The sequence below is a fragment of the Hyaena hyaena genome, unplaced genomic scaffold (assembly GCF_003009895.1).
Source record: "Hyaena hyaena isolate Hyena2069 unplaced genomic scaffold, ASM300989v1 scaffold_368, whole genome shotgun sequence".
Lineage (NCBI taxonomy): Eukaryota > Metazoa > Chordata > Mammalia > Carnivora > Hyaenidae > Hyaena > Hyaena hyaena.
In genome coordinates this window covers 170,320-187,446 of record NW_024080989.1, presented here as the reverse complement: position 1 = coordinate 187,446, position 17,127 = coordinate 170,320, and the positions used below count along the sequence as shown (strand labels likewise).

Sequence of the window (17,127 nt, the reverse complement as noted above, 5' to 3'; positions counted from 1 at the left end):
ATTTTGGTGAATGTTTCTGGGTGCTTAAAAAGAATTTTTTTTTGCAATTTACTGAGTACAAATTTGTTAGATTAAATATGTCAGTTGTGTGTTTTAAAAATATTTATTTATTTAATGTTTATTTTTGAGAGAGAGAGAGAGACAGAGAGTGTGTGCATAAGTGGGGGAGGGGCAGAGAGCTGGGGAGAGGATCCTAAGCAGGCTGTGCTGATAGCAGTGAGCGTGATGTGGGCCTCGAACTCACAGACTGTGAGATCATGGCTGAAGTCAGACACTCAGCCGACTGAATCACCCAGGCGCCCCTATCAATTGTTGTTTTTAGATGTTCTTTACTCTTTCTTTTATTTTGTGCTATTTGATCTGTCAATTTTTACATGTCTCCCATTGTGTGTGTTTGTCTGGGTGTGTGTGTGTGCATGTGTGTGTTCATTTTTTCCTTATCATTCTATTAGTCTCATTTATATGTTTCCAAATTATATTGCTGTGCTCATGTGGTTTTATGATTGTTATATAATCTCATGGATTATACCTTTTATCTATATCAAATGTCCCTCTTTGTCTTGTTTAATGCCTTTCATCTGGAAGTCAAGGACTTCCTTTTATTTCTTTTGATATTGTTATTACTACATCTATTTTTTTTTTTGAAGCATTGTCTGGTATTATTTTTCCATTCCTTTATTTTTATTTTCTTTACATTACTTTATTTTACTCTATTATAAACAGGCTACAGTTAGATTTCTTAAAGCCAACATTAGAGTATCTCTTAATAGAGAAATTTAATTTTTAGTGATTATTAATCTGTTTTTATTCCTGCCATCTTGTTTTATTTTCTAATTTTCTTTACCCTCTTCCCTCTCTCCTTCCTTCCATCCCTCCTTCCTTCCTTCTTTCCTTCCTTAATTTGCTTTTCCTTCCTTTTGTAGAATTGCTAAGGTTTTACTTGCTGATTTCTTCCCCGTCTAGTGATTTGGAATGTACACATTTCCACTTCTGTTTTTCTAATGGTTGACCTTCAAATATTTAACATATCTATTTACACACTTTCCCCTGGCTGTGCAAAGGGTTGAACAGCATCTTTTCCTCTCCACAAGAGAAGAATGTCAGCACACTTTCATGTTTCTTATTATTCCACCACTTCATTCTTCCTACCTTGTTGAGATAATTTTGGTTCTTACTTGCAAATTGCTATTGAGGTGGACATTTTCCCTTAACAGTTATTATTTTTTATTTAAAAATTTATTACAAAAAATTTCAACCATATACAAAGGTAGAAAGTATAAAGACACCCCAGGTACCCATCACCCAATCTTAACAACGATCAATATTCTGCTGTTTGTGTTTCATCTATCTCCTCCACACTCCCCTTCTCCCCTTTTGGCTGGAGTATTTATTTTATTTTATTTTACTTTATTCGTTTGGATTCTGGATTCTCACCTTAAAAAACTGAAGTAGTTGACACAGTGTTACATTAGTTTAGGTGCACAATGCAGTGATTCAATAAATCTATACATTATGCTCTGCTCACCACAAGTGTAGCCACCGTTTGTCACCTCATATAACACTATTACAGTAGGACTGACTATATTCCCTATGCTGCGCCTTTTATCTCTGATGGAATAGTTTAAAGCACATCTCAAACCTCATGTAATATCATTATATCAACCCTAAATACTTCAATATGCATCTCAAAATTAAAATGAAATTTTATGTAACCACAATATGTTGGTTAACAATAATTGGTAAAAATAATTCTTTAATAACTAATACTTCCCTTAAAAGCTATTTAGATTTAATATAAGGTTTATAACTTCTTTGTTCATAACTCATAACTATAAACTTCATGGCTTCTTTACTAATATTACTCTATTCTATTTCTTAGATTAATTTTTCATTCTGTGGAAATGCACCCTTGCATAGTTGTTTCAGAGAAGGTTTGTGTGAGGGAGTAAACTTTCTGGGTTTTTATGCTTTTGGAATCTATTTTGCTTTGTTACTTGAATGCCAATTAGGGCTGCATTACAGGAGTCTAGGTCCAAAAGTACATTTTCTTCATAATATTGAATATATTATTCCTTTGTTTTCTAGTACGTACTTTTGCTAATAGGCAATCTAATGAAAATTGGTAGTTTTGAAAGTATTTTTTTTCTTAGGAAGCTTATAGGATATTTTCTTTATTCTTGGTATTCTAAAACTTCACCAAAATGTGTCTGAAATGGGGACTTTTTGATAAACCTAGTTTGCATTTAGTAGGCCATTTCAATCTGAAGGCTCAGATCTTTATTGAAATTTTCTTTGATCATTCCTTCATTTCCTTCTCTCCATTCCTTCTGTTCTTTTTAGTTGAATTTTTATTAGAAAGATGGGATTTTCAGCCCTATCCTTCATGTGTTAATTTTTATTTTATATTTTCAATCTTTTTGCCCTTTTTGCTGTGTACTAAGAGAATCCTAGTTTGACCTTTCAGCTCAGTACCTGGTTCTTTAGCTCTGCTTATTTTCTGAATATTTCAACAACTCTATGTTTTTGTGAGTTCTTTCTTTAATTTGTTCTTATTAATAATGACTTCTCTGGGGCACCTGGGTGGATCAGTCAGTTAAGCATCTGACTCTTGGTTTTGGCTCAGGTTATGATCTCACAGTTCATGGGACTGAGCCCAGAGCTGTCAACGCAGAGCCTGCTTGGTATTCTCTTTCTCTATCTATCCTTGCACTTCCCCTGCTCTCTCTCTCTCTCAAAATAAATAAATAAACTAAAAAAATGATTTCTTTTCCTCCTCCTTTTTAATTTAACAGATGTAATATGCTCTGCAATCTCCCTAAAGATATGAATTGTATTTATTTTCAAATCTTTTGGCTTTATGTATATTTTTCCTCCTCATGTGTTCATTCATCTGCTAATTGAGCATGGGGTCTTTCCTTCTTTTTTTTTTTGGGATGGGAATTATATACAGTTTATTGTTCAGGAAGCAACAGGGGTCTTTCTTTATTGATACTAGTTTCCCCCCTATATCTTGGGACTATTATTGATCATTCTTTGTGCTTGAGAACCCCGTTCACATCTCCGTGGATCAAGTTCTTATTAGAGAGACTCTTTGGAGATCATGGAAGAAAGAGAAGATGTGCGGCCAGGTGAGGTGGGCAGGTGGCATCTCTCTGAGGGTGGGGGTCCTTGGGGGGACCTGCTCTACATCTCAGACCCCAATGCCCAGGGGTGTGATGTTCAGTGCTGTTACTTTAAGCTTGTGAGCATTAGCAAATGCTCTCCAGATACAGGTCCTTGAGGAGCTGGCCTGGTCATCGTCTCTCCTGTGCCTTGGGCCTGTTAATCCTGGAACTGCTCTCACTTCTTTCACAGAGCACACATTGTTGGGGATGTATTTTCTTCAGATCTTGTTCCTTTGTCAGTTGAACCCCATCCGATTTCTTCCATTTAGAAATTCCTCAACATTCCTGGTTCAGTAATAGCACTGTTTCTTGGTCCCCCCGCCCCCACTTAGTATTGTTATGAGTTTATTCTTTTAAGAAGTATCTTCTGTCACTGAGGACTTTAGGAAAGGAGGGGAGATAGACCCATGTGCTCAGTCTTATCTCTGTTCAGCTTTGATATATATATATATTTTTTAATGTTTTATTTATTTCTAGGAGAGAGAAAGAGACAGCGTGAGCAGGGGAGGGTCAGAGAGAGAGGGAGTCACAGACTGCAACAGGCTCCAGGCTCCGAGCTGGCAGTCAGCACAGAGCCCAACGCGGGGCTCGAACCCACGAACCGCAAGATCATGACCTAAGCGAAAGTCGGACGCTTAACCGACTAAGCCACCCAGGCGCCCCTCAGCTTTGATATTTAAATATGGTACAGGCTTCAGTGTTTTGGTTTAATACATTTTGAACAATAATGATACTTGAGCTCGGGTATCATTATTGGTGATAGGACTTGATAGGACTTGATAGAACTTGGTGAAAGTGAGGCTGTCCAATAGATCACTGGATCTTCTGGAAAGGGACCCCAGGGAATGGTAGAGAGCTCACCGCCTCTCCCAGTGCCATAGTGTGTAGAATATATAAGCCGGAATGGACTTTAGAAATCATCTGGTCCAGGGGGTGGGGTAAATCGTTCTCATCTGCCAGCCCTGGTCTAGATGGGGGCCCCAGAGTTCCAGGCTGTGAGGAACAGGAAAGTGAGAAGGACCAAGGAGGTCATTAGGAGTCAGATGAGGAAGAATTAGGTTGCAGCATGGACTCACTCACTCAGAAGCAGGCTGAGAAACACTCTTCCCCAGCTAGCCCTGAGGAGGGTGCCTTCCAAGAGGGGAGAAGGCTCATGGCTAGCTAAAATGGGGAGGAGACTAAGTGCATAAGGACAGAATAATCCACTAGAGCAAATGGCATTGACATTGGTATAGCTGTACTTGTTTGCAAGCGAACTGAGACTCAGAGAAGTTAGGTGTCTTATACAAAGTGATTGTGTCACAAGCTTGGCTTGGAGCCCGTTTGGCTTCCAAACCATGGTGCTTTCAGTATTTGACTTGTGATCACCTAGTGCTTTTGGGTGTGCAAAAGTAGGTGTGCCAGTGACCAGTGGGCTGCTCAGCGGAAAGTATTACAAATAACAATGAAACAACAGCTTTCTCTCCCTGTGCAGTCCCCTGGAAGAGTTCCCTCTCATTCTGCATCCAGAGTATAGGACTGCATCATGTAGTTGTGTTTGTATGCATCTGTTCTCAGAGACTCACCTGAAGAGAAGCAGCACAGCTTGGGGGAAGGTCTGAAAGTTGTTGTTGCGGTTGATCTCTGTGGTGTCATTTAGGGCAATTTTCCCAAACACCTAAGCAGGGGGAGAGAAGAGTAAATCAGTGCATGGTGGACACTCATTTTTCAATGGTCTCTTTAGGGGTCACGGCTGATTGTCAATCAAGCCAGCTCAAAGCTGAACTAAGTCTCCTGACCCGACCTGGCAGGGCCTCATGGGGGCAGGCACCTGCTGCCCTATCCAGCTCCTGATCTTCATCCACCACAGCGGGCGGGTGTAAGAGGAAAGGTGCCCAAGGGTCTTCCTATGGACCAGTGGGAGCTGGACTGAGAGCAGGTGGAAGCCACAACCTGCACTCTGCTTCAGTGTAGGGACAGAGGGCTCACTGGCTGTCGTTGTCGTCTTCTTCTTCTTCTTCTCCTCCTTCTTCTTTTTCTTCTTCTGGATGCAGATTCTTGAGAATATATATATTTTCTCTTTCAAAAAACTTTATTGAGGAATAATTAATAAATACAATTGTATCTATTTACAGTGTACAGTGTGGTGGTAATTTGATGCGTTGTAGAATCGTTACCAGGACCAAGATAATTAACACATCCATCACCTCACACAGTTAATACAGGTAGGTGTGTGTGTGTGTGTGTGTGTGTGTGTGTGTGTGGTGAGAATGCTTAAGATCTCCTTGCAGCCACTTTCAAGTGCACAGCGCTGTAGTATTGATTACAGTCACCACTAGGCCCTCAGGACTTACACCTCCAGCCTCCTTTTCTTCGCCATTTCAGCCCAGATGCTCAAACACTCTTCCAAATTCAGTTCTTGGATTTCAGAGCAATCTGGAACTTGGGAAAGCTTAATTTATCCCTGAAATTAGGGGCCTCCTTATTTTTCTGGCCATTTAAAGCTATGACTATCTTAGAAGCTGCCACCATTGGTGAGGGGGCAAGGTAACTCTTCTGATCTCAAAAGATTTTGGCCTAGGAACATCGAGATCTTTCTGCAAGGAATAAGCAGGTGGAATCTTTCTTAGGGAGCTACCGAGGAAAAGCTCCCCACCAGTGTGAGTGCTGGACTGTAGAGCTGTCTGGAGCCCTGAAGAGACGTCAGCTGGAGACCACCACAGGGTGTGAGGGCACTGTGAGGGGGGCCCTTGAAACGGCTGCATGTTTGATGGGAAGAGCTTGCTCGCCTGACTCCCTCCTTCCTTCCTCCTTTTGTTCTCTCTCTCTTCCATTCCCTCTCTCCCTCCCTCTCGGTCATGAGCTTCTCCTCAACGATGCTGGGGTTGCGGGCTAGTTCTCAGGCTGGCAGACCTGGGCAAAGGGAAGGGTGCTGTTTGACGTGCCCTTCACGTTGTTTCCTGGAAGGGGCTGTCTCTCCAGAGACAGCCTGGTAGTAACCTGGGAGTTTCTTCCCTACCTGACTGCAGAGCCCAGTCCTGGGGCGAAGGGGAGAGAAGTGTATACCATACTTGGCCATTCATTCTGCTACCAACAGGCTGTCATATGAAGGGATATTGTAATTCCTGTGACCTTTTTGGCCTCAGAAGTGGAAACAGAGGGAGGGGCAGTCAGGAGCAGGAGGGAGGTAGGAGGGAGGCAGTGCCTGTAACATGGGGCTGGGAGCTGGGAAGAGAAATGGAGGCAGAAGAGCCGCAGGAGAGCTGTCCTACCTGCATCCCAATCACTGCGTAGATGAAGAATAGCATCACTATCAGAAGGGCCACATAAGGCAAAGCCTGGAAGGAAGCACAGGAGACAGGACGTGAGGCTGGCAGGGGATGGCGGGCTGGACCCCTTCCCAGGGGCACTGCAGCCTGACCTTGCAAGGGGGCGTTTCCCAGGTCCCCACAGAAGTTCAGCATATCGAGAAGGCCTAAACCATGGTCATCGGCCTCCCATTTTCCCTTGGTTTCAATCATCTGAGAAGAAGTGTGGTGTACTGAGAAAAGCAGGCTGCAGAGTAAGGGATATCACATGATACTGCTTTCATGAAAACTATCAAGAATGAGCAGATGGCCTCTGACTAGACTCTGTACCGTGAGGAAAGAGCTACGAAGGATATACACCAAGGTTTCCTGGGGAGGCATGGGGTGGAGGTAGGTTACACCCTTCCTTTATGTAGCTTGATGATGTTCTACTAGTTGTAATAAAAACAATTACTAAGGAAAAGCTTAAATAAAAGAAAGACCATGGACTCTCAAATCCTATTTCTACCACTTTCTAGCTGTGGGAGCTTGGTCATATTACTTAACCTCTCAGAGCCTCAGTTTCCTCTGAAGAAGAAGAAGAAGAAGAAGAAGAAGAAGAGGAAGAAGGAGAAGAAGAAGAAGAAGAAGAAGAAGAAGAAGAAGAAGAAGAAGAAGAAGAAGAAGAAGAAGAAGAGGAAGAAAAGGAAGAAGGAGAAGGAGAAGGAGAAGAAGAAGAAGAAGAAGAAGGAGGAGGAGGAGGAGGGGGAGAGGGAGGGAGGAGGGGGAGGGGGGGGGGGAGAAGAAGAAGAACTAACTACTTCTCAAGGAAGTAATCTGTGGAGTTTAAATGATTTAAGGTTTACAAAATGGTTAGTGCAATGCCTTCCACATAGTTGGCTCCCATATATTTTATTCACTCAATGTGTTATCTGCCTGGAAGCTCAGACAAGTTCATTTTCCAGAGTCCCTGACACTGCTTCTCTGGGAGAGAGTGGGAGAGGCCTCCTGGGGCTCAGGGCCAACTCTGGAATCCAGGAGATTCCAAGAATCTGGGAAATGCCTTGCAGGTGTCTACACACCGCTAGATGGCACTGTGAGATCACACGGATGCTTTTTCTGTCGGGTCAGAGCTCCTGCTCCACATTCAAGCCCGCTCTTCACAGTTACCCCAGTCTGTTGCCTTTTCCTCGCCCAGGGAAATGTGTATGGCCTGTCTAATCATCATAGCTATGGGACTCCAGGGGTGCGGCCACAGACAGGGCCAGCCCCCAGTCCTGCTTTCACTGGAATCCTCAGATTCCCAGGGTGGGGGCAGGGCATGGCAGGTGGGGGGTGTAGGCTGGGGGTGGTGGCGGGAGGGCAGCTGCAGGCCATCATTAAGTGGGGAGCAAGCCTGGGGCTGGTGGGTGGATAGCTGGCTCTGAGGAGTGCAGCCAGGCTGGTCCAGTCAAGGACCTCAGATGATGAGTTCCGGGGCAGGAGGCTGCCTGGAAGAGTGTTTATGCCTTGGGGATAGAATTCCAAAGCGTGGCAGGCACCTGACTGGAGAGCACCTTCCTCTGACTGCAGCTTCCATTATGGGCACATTGGGATCAGGGATCCACTCCCATGCCTGTTCCTGAGCCCAGACTGGCAGTAGCATGGGACGAGGAAGGAATCCCTCAGTGCCTGGAAGCCGACAGCGGTGTTTCCATGGCAGGGAGAAGCTGCCTTCAGTGTTGGGCTAAGGAAGGGTGACAGCACGTGCGGGGGCCCTACACCATCATCTTCAAGGAATTCGAGTGGCCTTGCAGAGTCTCCTGCTCTTTAACTTCAGACTTACATACCACATCTCAGAGACGGCCAGGGGCGATCATAATTCTGCTTTCACAGATGGAAAATAAAGGCTGAGAAAAGAGAATTAATCCTATAGTTAGATAACCCTGTGCCCCTGGGAGGGGACCATCGCTCCTTGAGTGGAGCGACACCAGGGTCCTGGAGAGTTTGACTAAGTCCACGAACAGGTATGGATGGCAGACACTGCAGAAATGCCTACTGTGAGGCAAGTGGTGGCCAGATCCTAAAAATGCCAAAAGCGGGAGGGCCATTGAGGTTATCAGATCACCTGGGCCCAAGTTTTTCTTATTTTTTTTCCACCACAAAACCACTTTGTGCAGTGAATTCTTGTGGAAAAATACATAGATGAGAGAAGAAAGCAGAACCACTCAGCCTCCCCCTTAGTTGCCAGCCTTCTCTGCTCTGACTTTGGGGAAGTCTGGGGCTCCAGAGCATGCTTTTGAAAACCACAAGCCGAGTCCAATGGCCTCATTATAGACAGGAGAAAAGTGAGGGCAGAGAAGGAGGCACTGTCCCACAGCTGGCGAGCAGCAGAGTGAGCCCCACCGTGGAACCCTAGGGGTGCTCTTTCCTGTGCAGCATCACCTCGGTTCTCATGCAGGGAGGCTCAGGAGGAGCTGGGTGGAGCCCTTTGTGCAGCCCCACCTCTGGGGAGCTGAAGAGGCTCTTCTCCTTGCAACCTGCTTGGGGTGGAGGTGGCTACCTGGAAGGACTTGATGAAGGTCCACAGCAGGGTCCGGATGCCCTCCCCACGGCTCAGCAGCTTGACCAGGCGCATGACCCGGAAGAGGCGGAAGAAGGTGATGGAGATGCGAGAGTTCTCCTCTGCATTCTGGAATCCATTGGTAATAGGAGGTGGTAGTTAACACGGCAACAAAGAGGGGCGGGGCAAGAACGAGGTGGGCCCTGTTCTGAGCAACACAGCCCTTGGCTGGGGTGGAGGCAGAGCAGGGCAGGGTTAGCTGCACTAGATTCTCTCCCCTGGGCCACAGATGGGAGGCAAGCTGCCTACCTTTTCCAGGTAGACAACTCAGGCCTGAGGTCTCTGCAGAGCCAAGCTGTGCCCAGGTCCCTGAGCCCATAACCCTGTTTATCTATTCTCCTCTTTTGCCCTTTAATCCTAATTCTTAACCTCCTAGGAGGAGCAACAGAAGATTCCATAAGGAACTTCCAGATGCTTTGAAATCTCCTAGGCTGAGAGCTAGCTGCCTTGGGTGCATGCTGCCTCTGCTGCATGCTGAGGAAGCAGCCCAGCCTCTCTCTTGTCTGGCTTGTCTGGGGGATGTGCATCTGGAGTGGGATGTGGCTCTGTGCAAGGTGGTTGGGTGGGTCGGGTCATGGCCTCCATCTCAGCCCTAGGTATGATTGCACCAGTGGTCCTGATGGGCCAGGTGGGCTGACAGTTAACAGTTGGGGTGGGTTGCCACTGCAGGGATCTTGTGCCATGGAAGCTCAGGGTTCCAGACTTCTGCTGTGCCATCTCTTTCCACATGGCTATAGGGAGAGTGGGGATAGGGATACTGCTCAGTGCTCAGATGGTGTCTGTTTCACAGTCCTTGCCTCCCCTTGGGCTCTGAAGCTGTTCTCCTTCTACTCCCCTCTGCCCTGGGGCCTCAAGGAGGCCCTAACCCTCTCCAGGCTGTAGGAGATCCTAGAAGGGGTGGGAGCACAGGCTGGGTGAGGTGGGGGGCAGTCCCTTGAAGTGAGCCCTAAAGTCCCGGCCATTCTGCTGGAACCCTAAGGGGTTCTGCTTAGGGTAGATCATCTCCCCAGGACAGTGCTGAAGCTCAAGGGCAAGGGGAAGGTGAAGAAGGATCAAATCCAGGCCAAGGCAAGTGGACGTAGGAATATGGTGATGCTGGGGGTCAGCTGGCTAGCAGGGCGAGCTTGGTGGACATGGAGGGACCTGGGGCTGGGGCAGATGCCTGCCCAGGGCTCAGGGGCAAGGCAGGCTGCCCCGTCACACTCTGCCTCCAGACCTGAGAACAACATGCACTGACCCCCTGCCCCCCTTCTTGCCCACACCAGCCAGAGAGCCAGTGGTGGCAGCCCCTTGGCAGCCCCTTGCCTGTTCCCCGGTGCTAGTGCAGCTCACCCAGCCCTGTCAGCACCAGGAGAGAATGGACCTTTGGGCTTCCTGTTACTGTTCCTGTCCTGTGCCTCCCTCAAGGCAGGAGGAGTCTCTGGTCCTTGGATCTGTGTCTGCCCCTCCCCATTCCTGATTCACTGCTCTGCTTTTTTTTTAATCCTTTCCAGGCCAGATCCTCCCTGAAAACATCCACCCCTTCTTGGCACCACTGAATATCCCATTAGCACGAATGCCCTTTGTTCTAACTCCATGGCCTGCTGACTCTCATTGGCAGTGGCCGGTGGTTCCCAAGGCCACCCATCGTACTACCACTGTTCAGCACAGGAGACCCACAGGGTGGCAAAAACCTCAGAGGCAGCAGCTTACATGCCGGCACACCCTCGCTCTTCGCTGGCAAGGCGGCACAGAAACCACGTCCGAAGGCTCTTGCCTAGTTCTCTGGCTCTCCAGACAGGGGTAGAGTCACACTATTTCTTCTATTTTCAAACCACAGCTGCCTCAGATCCTCCCGTTGGGCCTGCTTCCACAGGCAGGGTGACCTGTGAGCGTCTGGGGGCTTGCTCATGGGCTGTCACAGGGCTGGGGATGGGAACCCTCCTGTCCCTGAGCCCTATCCTGCCTGCGTATTTTGAAGTCTGATGTCCGTAATCTCTGCATTTCTATCACCTGTGTATCTACTTGAAATTCTATTTTCTCTCCTTAAAAGGAGGTTGTGTTTCCCCAGAGGAGAAGGCAGAGGAGGCTCAGGGTTTTCTAACTCAGCTGTCAGTTCCACCATGTTCGGGAAAGGAGAAAAAAGAAGAAAGAACAAGCTTACTCGGGGAACTGCAGCTGTGAGTGTCAAGAGTTTGAGAAGTTGGCCACAGGGGCATCTGGATCCGAGGAGTTAAAAAATAAAAGTCAAGCTTGCAGTCTGAATTCCATGCTGGGTTTACAACCCTCCCTGGTTCCCCCAAGTAGCTGTAGTTTCCTAGCGCTCTAGAAGGAGGTGAAGCGCATTTCCATGTAGACACAAAAAACATCCTCTAAGAAACCAAATGGCAACGCGGGGAAGAAGCAGACCCCAGTGGCTGCCCTGTGAAGTAGGGGACAATGTCCAGGTTCAGCCTTTCCCTGGCTGCCTTCCAGCCAGCCTAGGATGGGCTGTGTTAGGAGATATCACCAGCCAGCACAATCTTGCCCCCAGTCTGCTGACTTTCAGGGAATCAACCCACTCGACGGCCCTTTTTAAAACTCACACTTGGCTCAGTTTTAAAACATGTGACAGCAGCTTTTTGGAGAAGGCTGCTCCAAGGAGTCTTCAAGGTCACACCCAGTGGCATCTGTCACTTTCGGCAAAGCAAATCATAGATTCCTACATCAGGAGTGGCCCCATCAAACTACTGAGTTTACTTTTCTGCTTGCAGCCCGCTGCAGAAAAGTGGGGATAGCCGAATTTTAATGAACTTCAGCAATTTAGAAAAATTCATGGGTATCTTTGTTGGAGTGGTTGGATACTCGCTACGCTCTCAGTAACAAATTCCAGCTTACATCTTTTACTGCAGCCTTAAATACCGAGCACATGGGAGGCCAGTCGTTACAGACACTGGATGATTAGTGGGAAGTCATCTTTTGACTTTCTGTTGTCCCTCTCTTTCCTCTTTTCTCTGGAGGCCCTTACCATGGTGCTCATGGGTGCCCTGCACAAATTTTCCACGTCAGATTAAGGCTAGAGAATTTAGCCAGTGGAGTCCTCAGAATATTTAACAGGAAATGGCCCTTGGGTCCAATTCTCTCCCGGTGGTTCATTAGATGGTCAAGTTCACAGTGAATTATCACCCAGAGGAAAGCTCAGGGAGGGAAAAGAACACCATTACACAAACAGTACTTCACAGCTCACACGCGACCAGGCAGGCGAGGCACAGGACAGACATGACATGGTGGCTACATGCAATGGGAGCAAGGCTGGGCTCCAAGAGACTCTGGGGACTGGGGTGGAAGGTGATAGAGGGGGTGTTAGAGGAGGGTCACAGAAGCTAAGAGCGTGGTCAAGAGGGTCGGTCTTACCATAAAGGGAGAGCATTGGGTATGTTCAGCTGGCTTTAAAGAAAGGCAGATAGAGATAAGCTGTAATGAGTCTCCAACGAAGATGCCTGGTATTCTAGGTCTCGGCTAACACAGGAGCAACACCGTGGCAGGGGAGGGCAAAAGGAAACAAATGAAAGAAATACAAAGCATAGGCCAGGCAGGTTCTGGGACATCACCGTGAGTGGACTCTGCCTATGTGTGTCTTATGTCTAGTGAGGACCCAAAGGCATTCCCTACTCAGGAACATCTCTGGGGACACATTAAATAATTTACACTCGTGGTAAATGAGGTCTTCAAATTTTGTAGGGGGAGGTTTTGTTTTGTTTTTTTTTTTAAATGAGCTATGTCTCTTAAGATAACCTTTGAGGGTGTGCACTTTATTTACCTTAGGTTACCCTGGGCGTTGCCAGCTGAAGGAGAAAGGCCTTAGTTATGCCTTGTGCCCATCCCTGCCCAAACGTACTTGAGCAGAAGAGTTCACAGGCAATGACCCTTCAAGTTTAGGGGAAAACTGAATTTTAGTTATCACCGAGGAGGACCTAAAGAGGTGGTCCTCAACCCCCTCTGTAGTGGGGGCTCGTTCTCAAGCCTAGGTTCAGGTGGGAGATGGTCCTGTTTAGCTCCTAGTCTATAGGTGTAGAGCCTTGGCCATTGGTGTGAAATAATGAATGCTTTTTACATTTTGAAGCCTTACACACAATTTGGATACTATTATTAACCCTCAAAAAAGCTGTTTTTATGGGTCTGACTGCTGAGTTCATTTTAGGGCAGGAACTGATGAAATTGGCCACTGGTGAGTGTCCCATTGCAACCCCCAGTTCCTTGAGCCTGTATCCAGGAAGATGCCCCTACTCATTGGGTCCAAGCACAGAGAGCTCAGCCCTTGATGGATCCTGACCATCTGAGCTGTTAACTCTTTCTAGAAGGTCATGACTTTGCTTTTACCCTCCACTTTCAGATAGTTGCTCTTGTGTTTCTGTTTTTAAGGTACAAACAAGGAAACATGTAATGGAATTTTTGAAGGATGGAAATGTGCACAACTAGACATTTACTTGCAGACTGAAAATACTTCTTTGGTAACAGATTTCTCAGCAAATTCCTTTTTTTTCCCTATAGCAAATTGGTAAAATGTCCTTTTTTGGGAACGGTGGAGAGGAAGGGTGAGGCGAGGGAAGAAAAGGGAAGGGACACCTCTCTAGTCATTTACAGAGGCATTCTAGATCTTGCTTTTTGCTTCATGAGGAATACCAGCTGCCAGGTCAGTTGAAAGGCCTGGAGGCTGTGGGGTGACTAGAATTTAGCCAGTAGGCTTAGATAGAACATAGAAACACACACACACACACACACACACACACACAGAAGTAATTTCAAGTTGCTTGAATGCTTGTGTTCTTGTGTTAATGGGTAAGGAGTTCTGTGTTTCTAGAGCTACAATGGGGAAGGGAGTGTGAATCAAACAGAGGTAAATCTACACTACATGTAATGCCATGCCATTAGATAGAGTTCCCATAGGTGGCATGGGCCATTGCTATCTTGGATCCATCCTGAAAACCACCAAAGCTGCCATTACTCCTAAGAGCCCTGGGAAAACAGTTAAGCATCTTCTGGGTGAATCCCATCTGGAACAGGACCAGAACAGAGACAATTTAGAGAACCTATCTGGGTCATCCGGCCCAAATGAGTTAACCCCCAGCCATGAAAAAATTTAACCATTTATCTTACTTCTTAAACATTCAGAATTCTACATGTAAGATTTTTAAATGTATTAACTGTGTTTTTCTTTGTTGCTTTTTAGCTTTTCACAGCTTTCATTGAATGAAGATCTCATCTATTTAAGTTATATTATACTTCAGGATTTAGTTGCATGTGTTCTAATCACCTTGTATATTATTATTTTAATAATTTTATTTAACTTAATAATCCTTATGATATACCTCTATAATAGCAGTCAAGAAGAAGTAAGGAGGAGCAATAAGGGCAGAAGGGAGAGGAAGGTCGGGGGTCTCTGGGACTCCTATGTTGGGTCCCCAGCCCAGGTAATGATAGTTCTCCTAAGAGCGTCACTTTGGGAGAGTCTGGAGACTCATTTTAATCTGGAGATTAATTTTTTTTCTTGGGCCTTAAGATATGCTATTCAAGGGGCATTTTTGACCTGCTGGAGCAGTGTTTGTCAATGTCTCACATAAGCCTGTTCTTATTTGAAGAACTATGTATATAAGGTCCAGAGTCTCAAAAATAACTAACCATTCATATAAAATCAGAAAGCAATCACTGGGTGATTTCTAAGTGGAAACAATAGGAAAAAGCCTGACACACAGCCCTTGCCCTCACAGAGCGCACAGTATGTGACATAATGCCAACCCCCTAAGTTCATTTCCTAGATGATCTTGTGTAGTCATTCCAGTCTTCGGCACCCTTGCTTGGCTGCCAGCGGAATCCCTTGGTGAGCTAGAAGGGGAGATGGGACCCACTGAGCTTTGGCACCTGCACGTCTAGCCTAGAGCCATATTTGTACTGTTTGCCACTCTCTGTGATTCCCCGGTACACTGTCCTGAAAGACCACCTAGAATTAGTTCTACTTTTTGAAATAAATCCAGAATTGCTTGGTAGCCTGGAGTACTTATGCCATCTGTCTCTGATCCCTTCCCAGATTTGCTCCCAGTTCCCCTGAGTTAGCTTAGAGTTTCTCCATTGGTGGTCTTCCTGGGGAAGAAAAGGTGGAAAAACTCTGAAGACTTATGCCCCATGAGCCTGGAAACCTTACCTGTACTATCCTTCTACAGTGAGCCAGGAGAGCTGCTTACCTATTCTGAACAGTGTGGCTGAGTTTTCCAATGGCATCCTGTCCAGTATTGGTAGACACTGAGCAGCCAATTATTTCATCTTTGTTTTCTAATGATCTGGTAATTTTCAAGGGTTTTATTTTTTTTAATAGTTTATTGTCAAGTTGGTTTCCATATAACACCCAATTTTCAAGGGTTTTAAAGATATTGGGCAATTAACTTAATTTGTTCATGCAATTGGTATAAATGAAATAAGGTTATTATTCAATTGGTGAGGCAGAGGTGGAACATTTTCATAAGAGTCCTGGCTAGTGGTTCCAGCTAACAGGCTAAGGGCAAATAGAAAGGAAAACTCAAGTACCTTCTTTGTACTTATGCAGATTACCTAGGTTTGGTATACCTGGCAATGATGATATGAGTGCCACTGGACAGCAAATAGGAGATATTCTCTGGAAAACTGTCTTTCTGAATCAAGTTCAGGATCAAATTATAAGTTATCACCTCAGTGGATGAAGTCTTAGTTTCTGGAATGTCCTCCCTGCTCCTTTTCATTGCGGTACCATCTTTAGACCAAGCATGGGTAGGATACTGAAGAGTGAAACTCAGGGTATACCAGAGGCTGGTAAAGAGAGGATTCTCCTGGATGGAGATTTTTCGAAAAAAATGAATGGCAGAATCAGAAGAGCATGTCTCTCAATTGTTAACATTACATAGTCTCTGTGAAGAACTAAAAGGTTGTTGAAAAATAGCTCTTAGCCATATAAAAGGGGATTTTTTTTCTCAACACAGCAAGGAGGCAAGGACTGCTAGAGATTAGAGGCTGGGCAGTAGTTATCTCGGCTGGAGTACCCAAGCAAGCTATCTTCCAGGATATTTTCTCAAGATCAGGCCATTACAGAATGAAATCTGGCCATTTGCAACAACGTGGATGGAGCCATTCATAAGCCACTGCTGCACTGTTCTGGACATGCTGACTTTGAAAGGGGCAGCTTACCTTCTGATTCCCTCCAGGGAAGGTTGGCTCTTGGCTAAGTCATGAACAGGCCCCACAGAAGAGGAATGCACCATTCCAATGGCTGTCATTGAGACAATGGCTATAATCGCAGTTGCTGAAATTTTACATTTCTCTGAAACATGAGTCAAAAGCAACATCACAGGAGCATGTGAGTCTTTTACTAGCTACCCTGCTACAGAACTGTTGCTTTTTAAAAATTTTTTATTAAGTATCTCTTGTCCAGAGCTTAGGGAGTGGATCTAATATAAGTTCCATTTCAGACAACCTGAAGTTCTGGGTCCAGCTGGCACCCTCCCCACCTCCCAAGCTCTGCTCCCTGCTTGTCTGTATTCACTGTCTCTAATCTCATCTTAATTTGATCTGCAACACAGGACAGCTGGTTCAGTTGCAAGAGTGTCATGGGATGGTGGAAGACTGAGGAGTTGGGGTTTTGTTGGTGAGACTCTAGTTAATCTAAGTTGGGAGGACAATTATCAGTTTGGTACATGCAGAGATAACTGGGAATGGCAGGAGTCAGGGGCCTTTCGAGACATTTGACACCACCTTCAGTCAGGAGCTAGCAAGTGTAGGTTAAGGCAGGAGAGTCTTCATTATCCTTTTTTTTTTAATCTCCTCTTTCAACCAGGAACTAAAGTGTGGCCCTGTGGATGTGGAGGTGGGAGATACTGAAACTTAGAGCCACCAGAGACGGCAGCAAGGAAGGGAATTTTAAGGAGGCCAAAGTAAAATATGATTTAAACTGTAAATCCCCTGAAGTTGAATGAAGAGCTTCTTTGCTAGGGAGATGCAAAGTTTAAATAAGCGTAAGTCAACTGGGATATATAGAAGCTGAGGGTAGATGTTAATGGCTTTCAGATTTAAGGGCAAATGAAGGAAATATGGGTTGTTGAAAGCAGTTCTTAAG

At 45.7% G+C, this 17,127-nt stretch overlaps 1 protein-coding gene across 1 annotated transcript in view; it reads right to left on the bottom strand.

Annotated features, from left to right (window-relative positions):
• The window catches only part of CACNA1C (calcium voltage-gated channel subunit alpha1 C), a 205,855-nt gene that overhangs the window by 33,312 nt on the left and 155,416 nt on the right, over window positions 1–17,127 (bottom strand). Inside the window, exons 29-32 of the mRNA XM_039250015.1 lie at window positions 12,405–12,437; window positions 8,973–9,101; window positions 6,416–6,481; window positions 4,730–4,821 (exon numbers count right to left, since the gene is read on the bottom strand). Coding sequence (XP_039105946.1) covers window positions 4,730–4,821; window positions 6,416–6,481; window positions 8,973–9,101; window positions 12,405–12,437 — 320 coding nt within the window. The remainder of the gene's footprint in view (window positions 1–4,729; window positions 4,822–6,415; window positions 6,482–8,972; window positions 9,102–12,404; window positions 12,438–17,127) is intronic.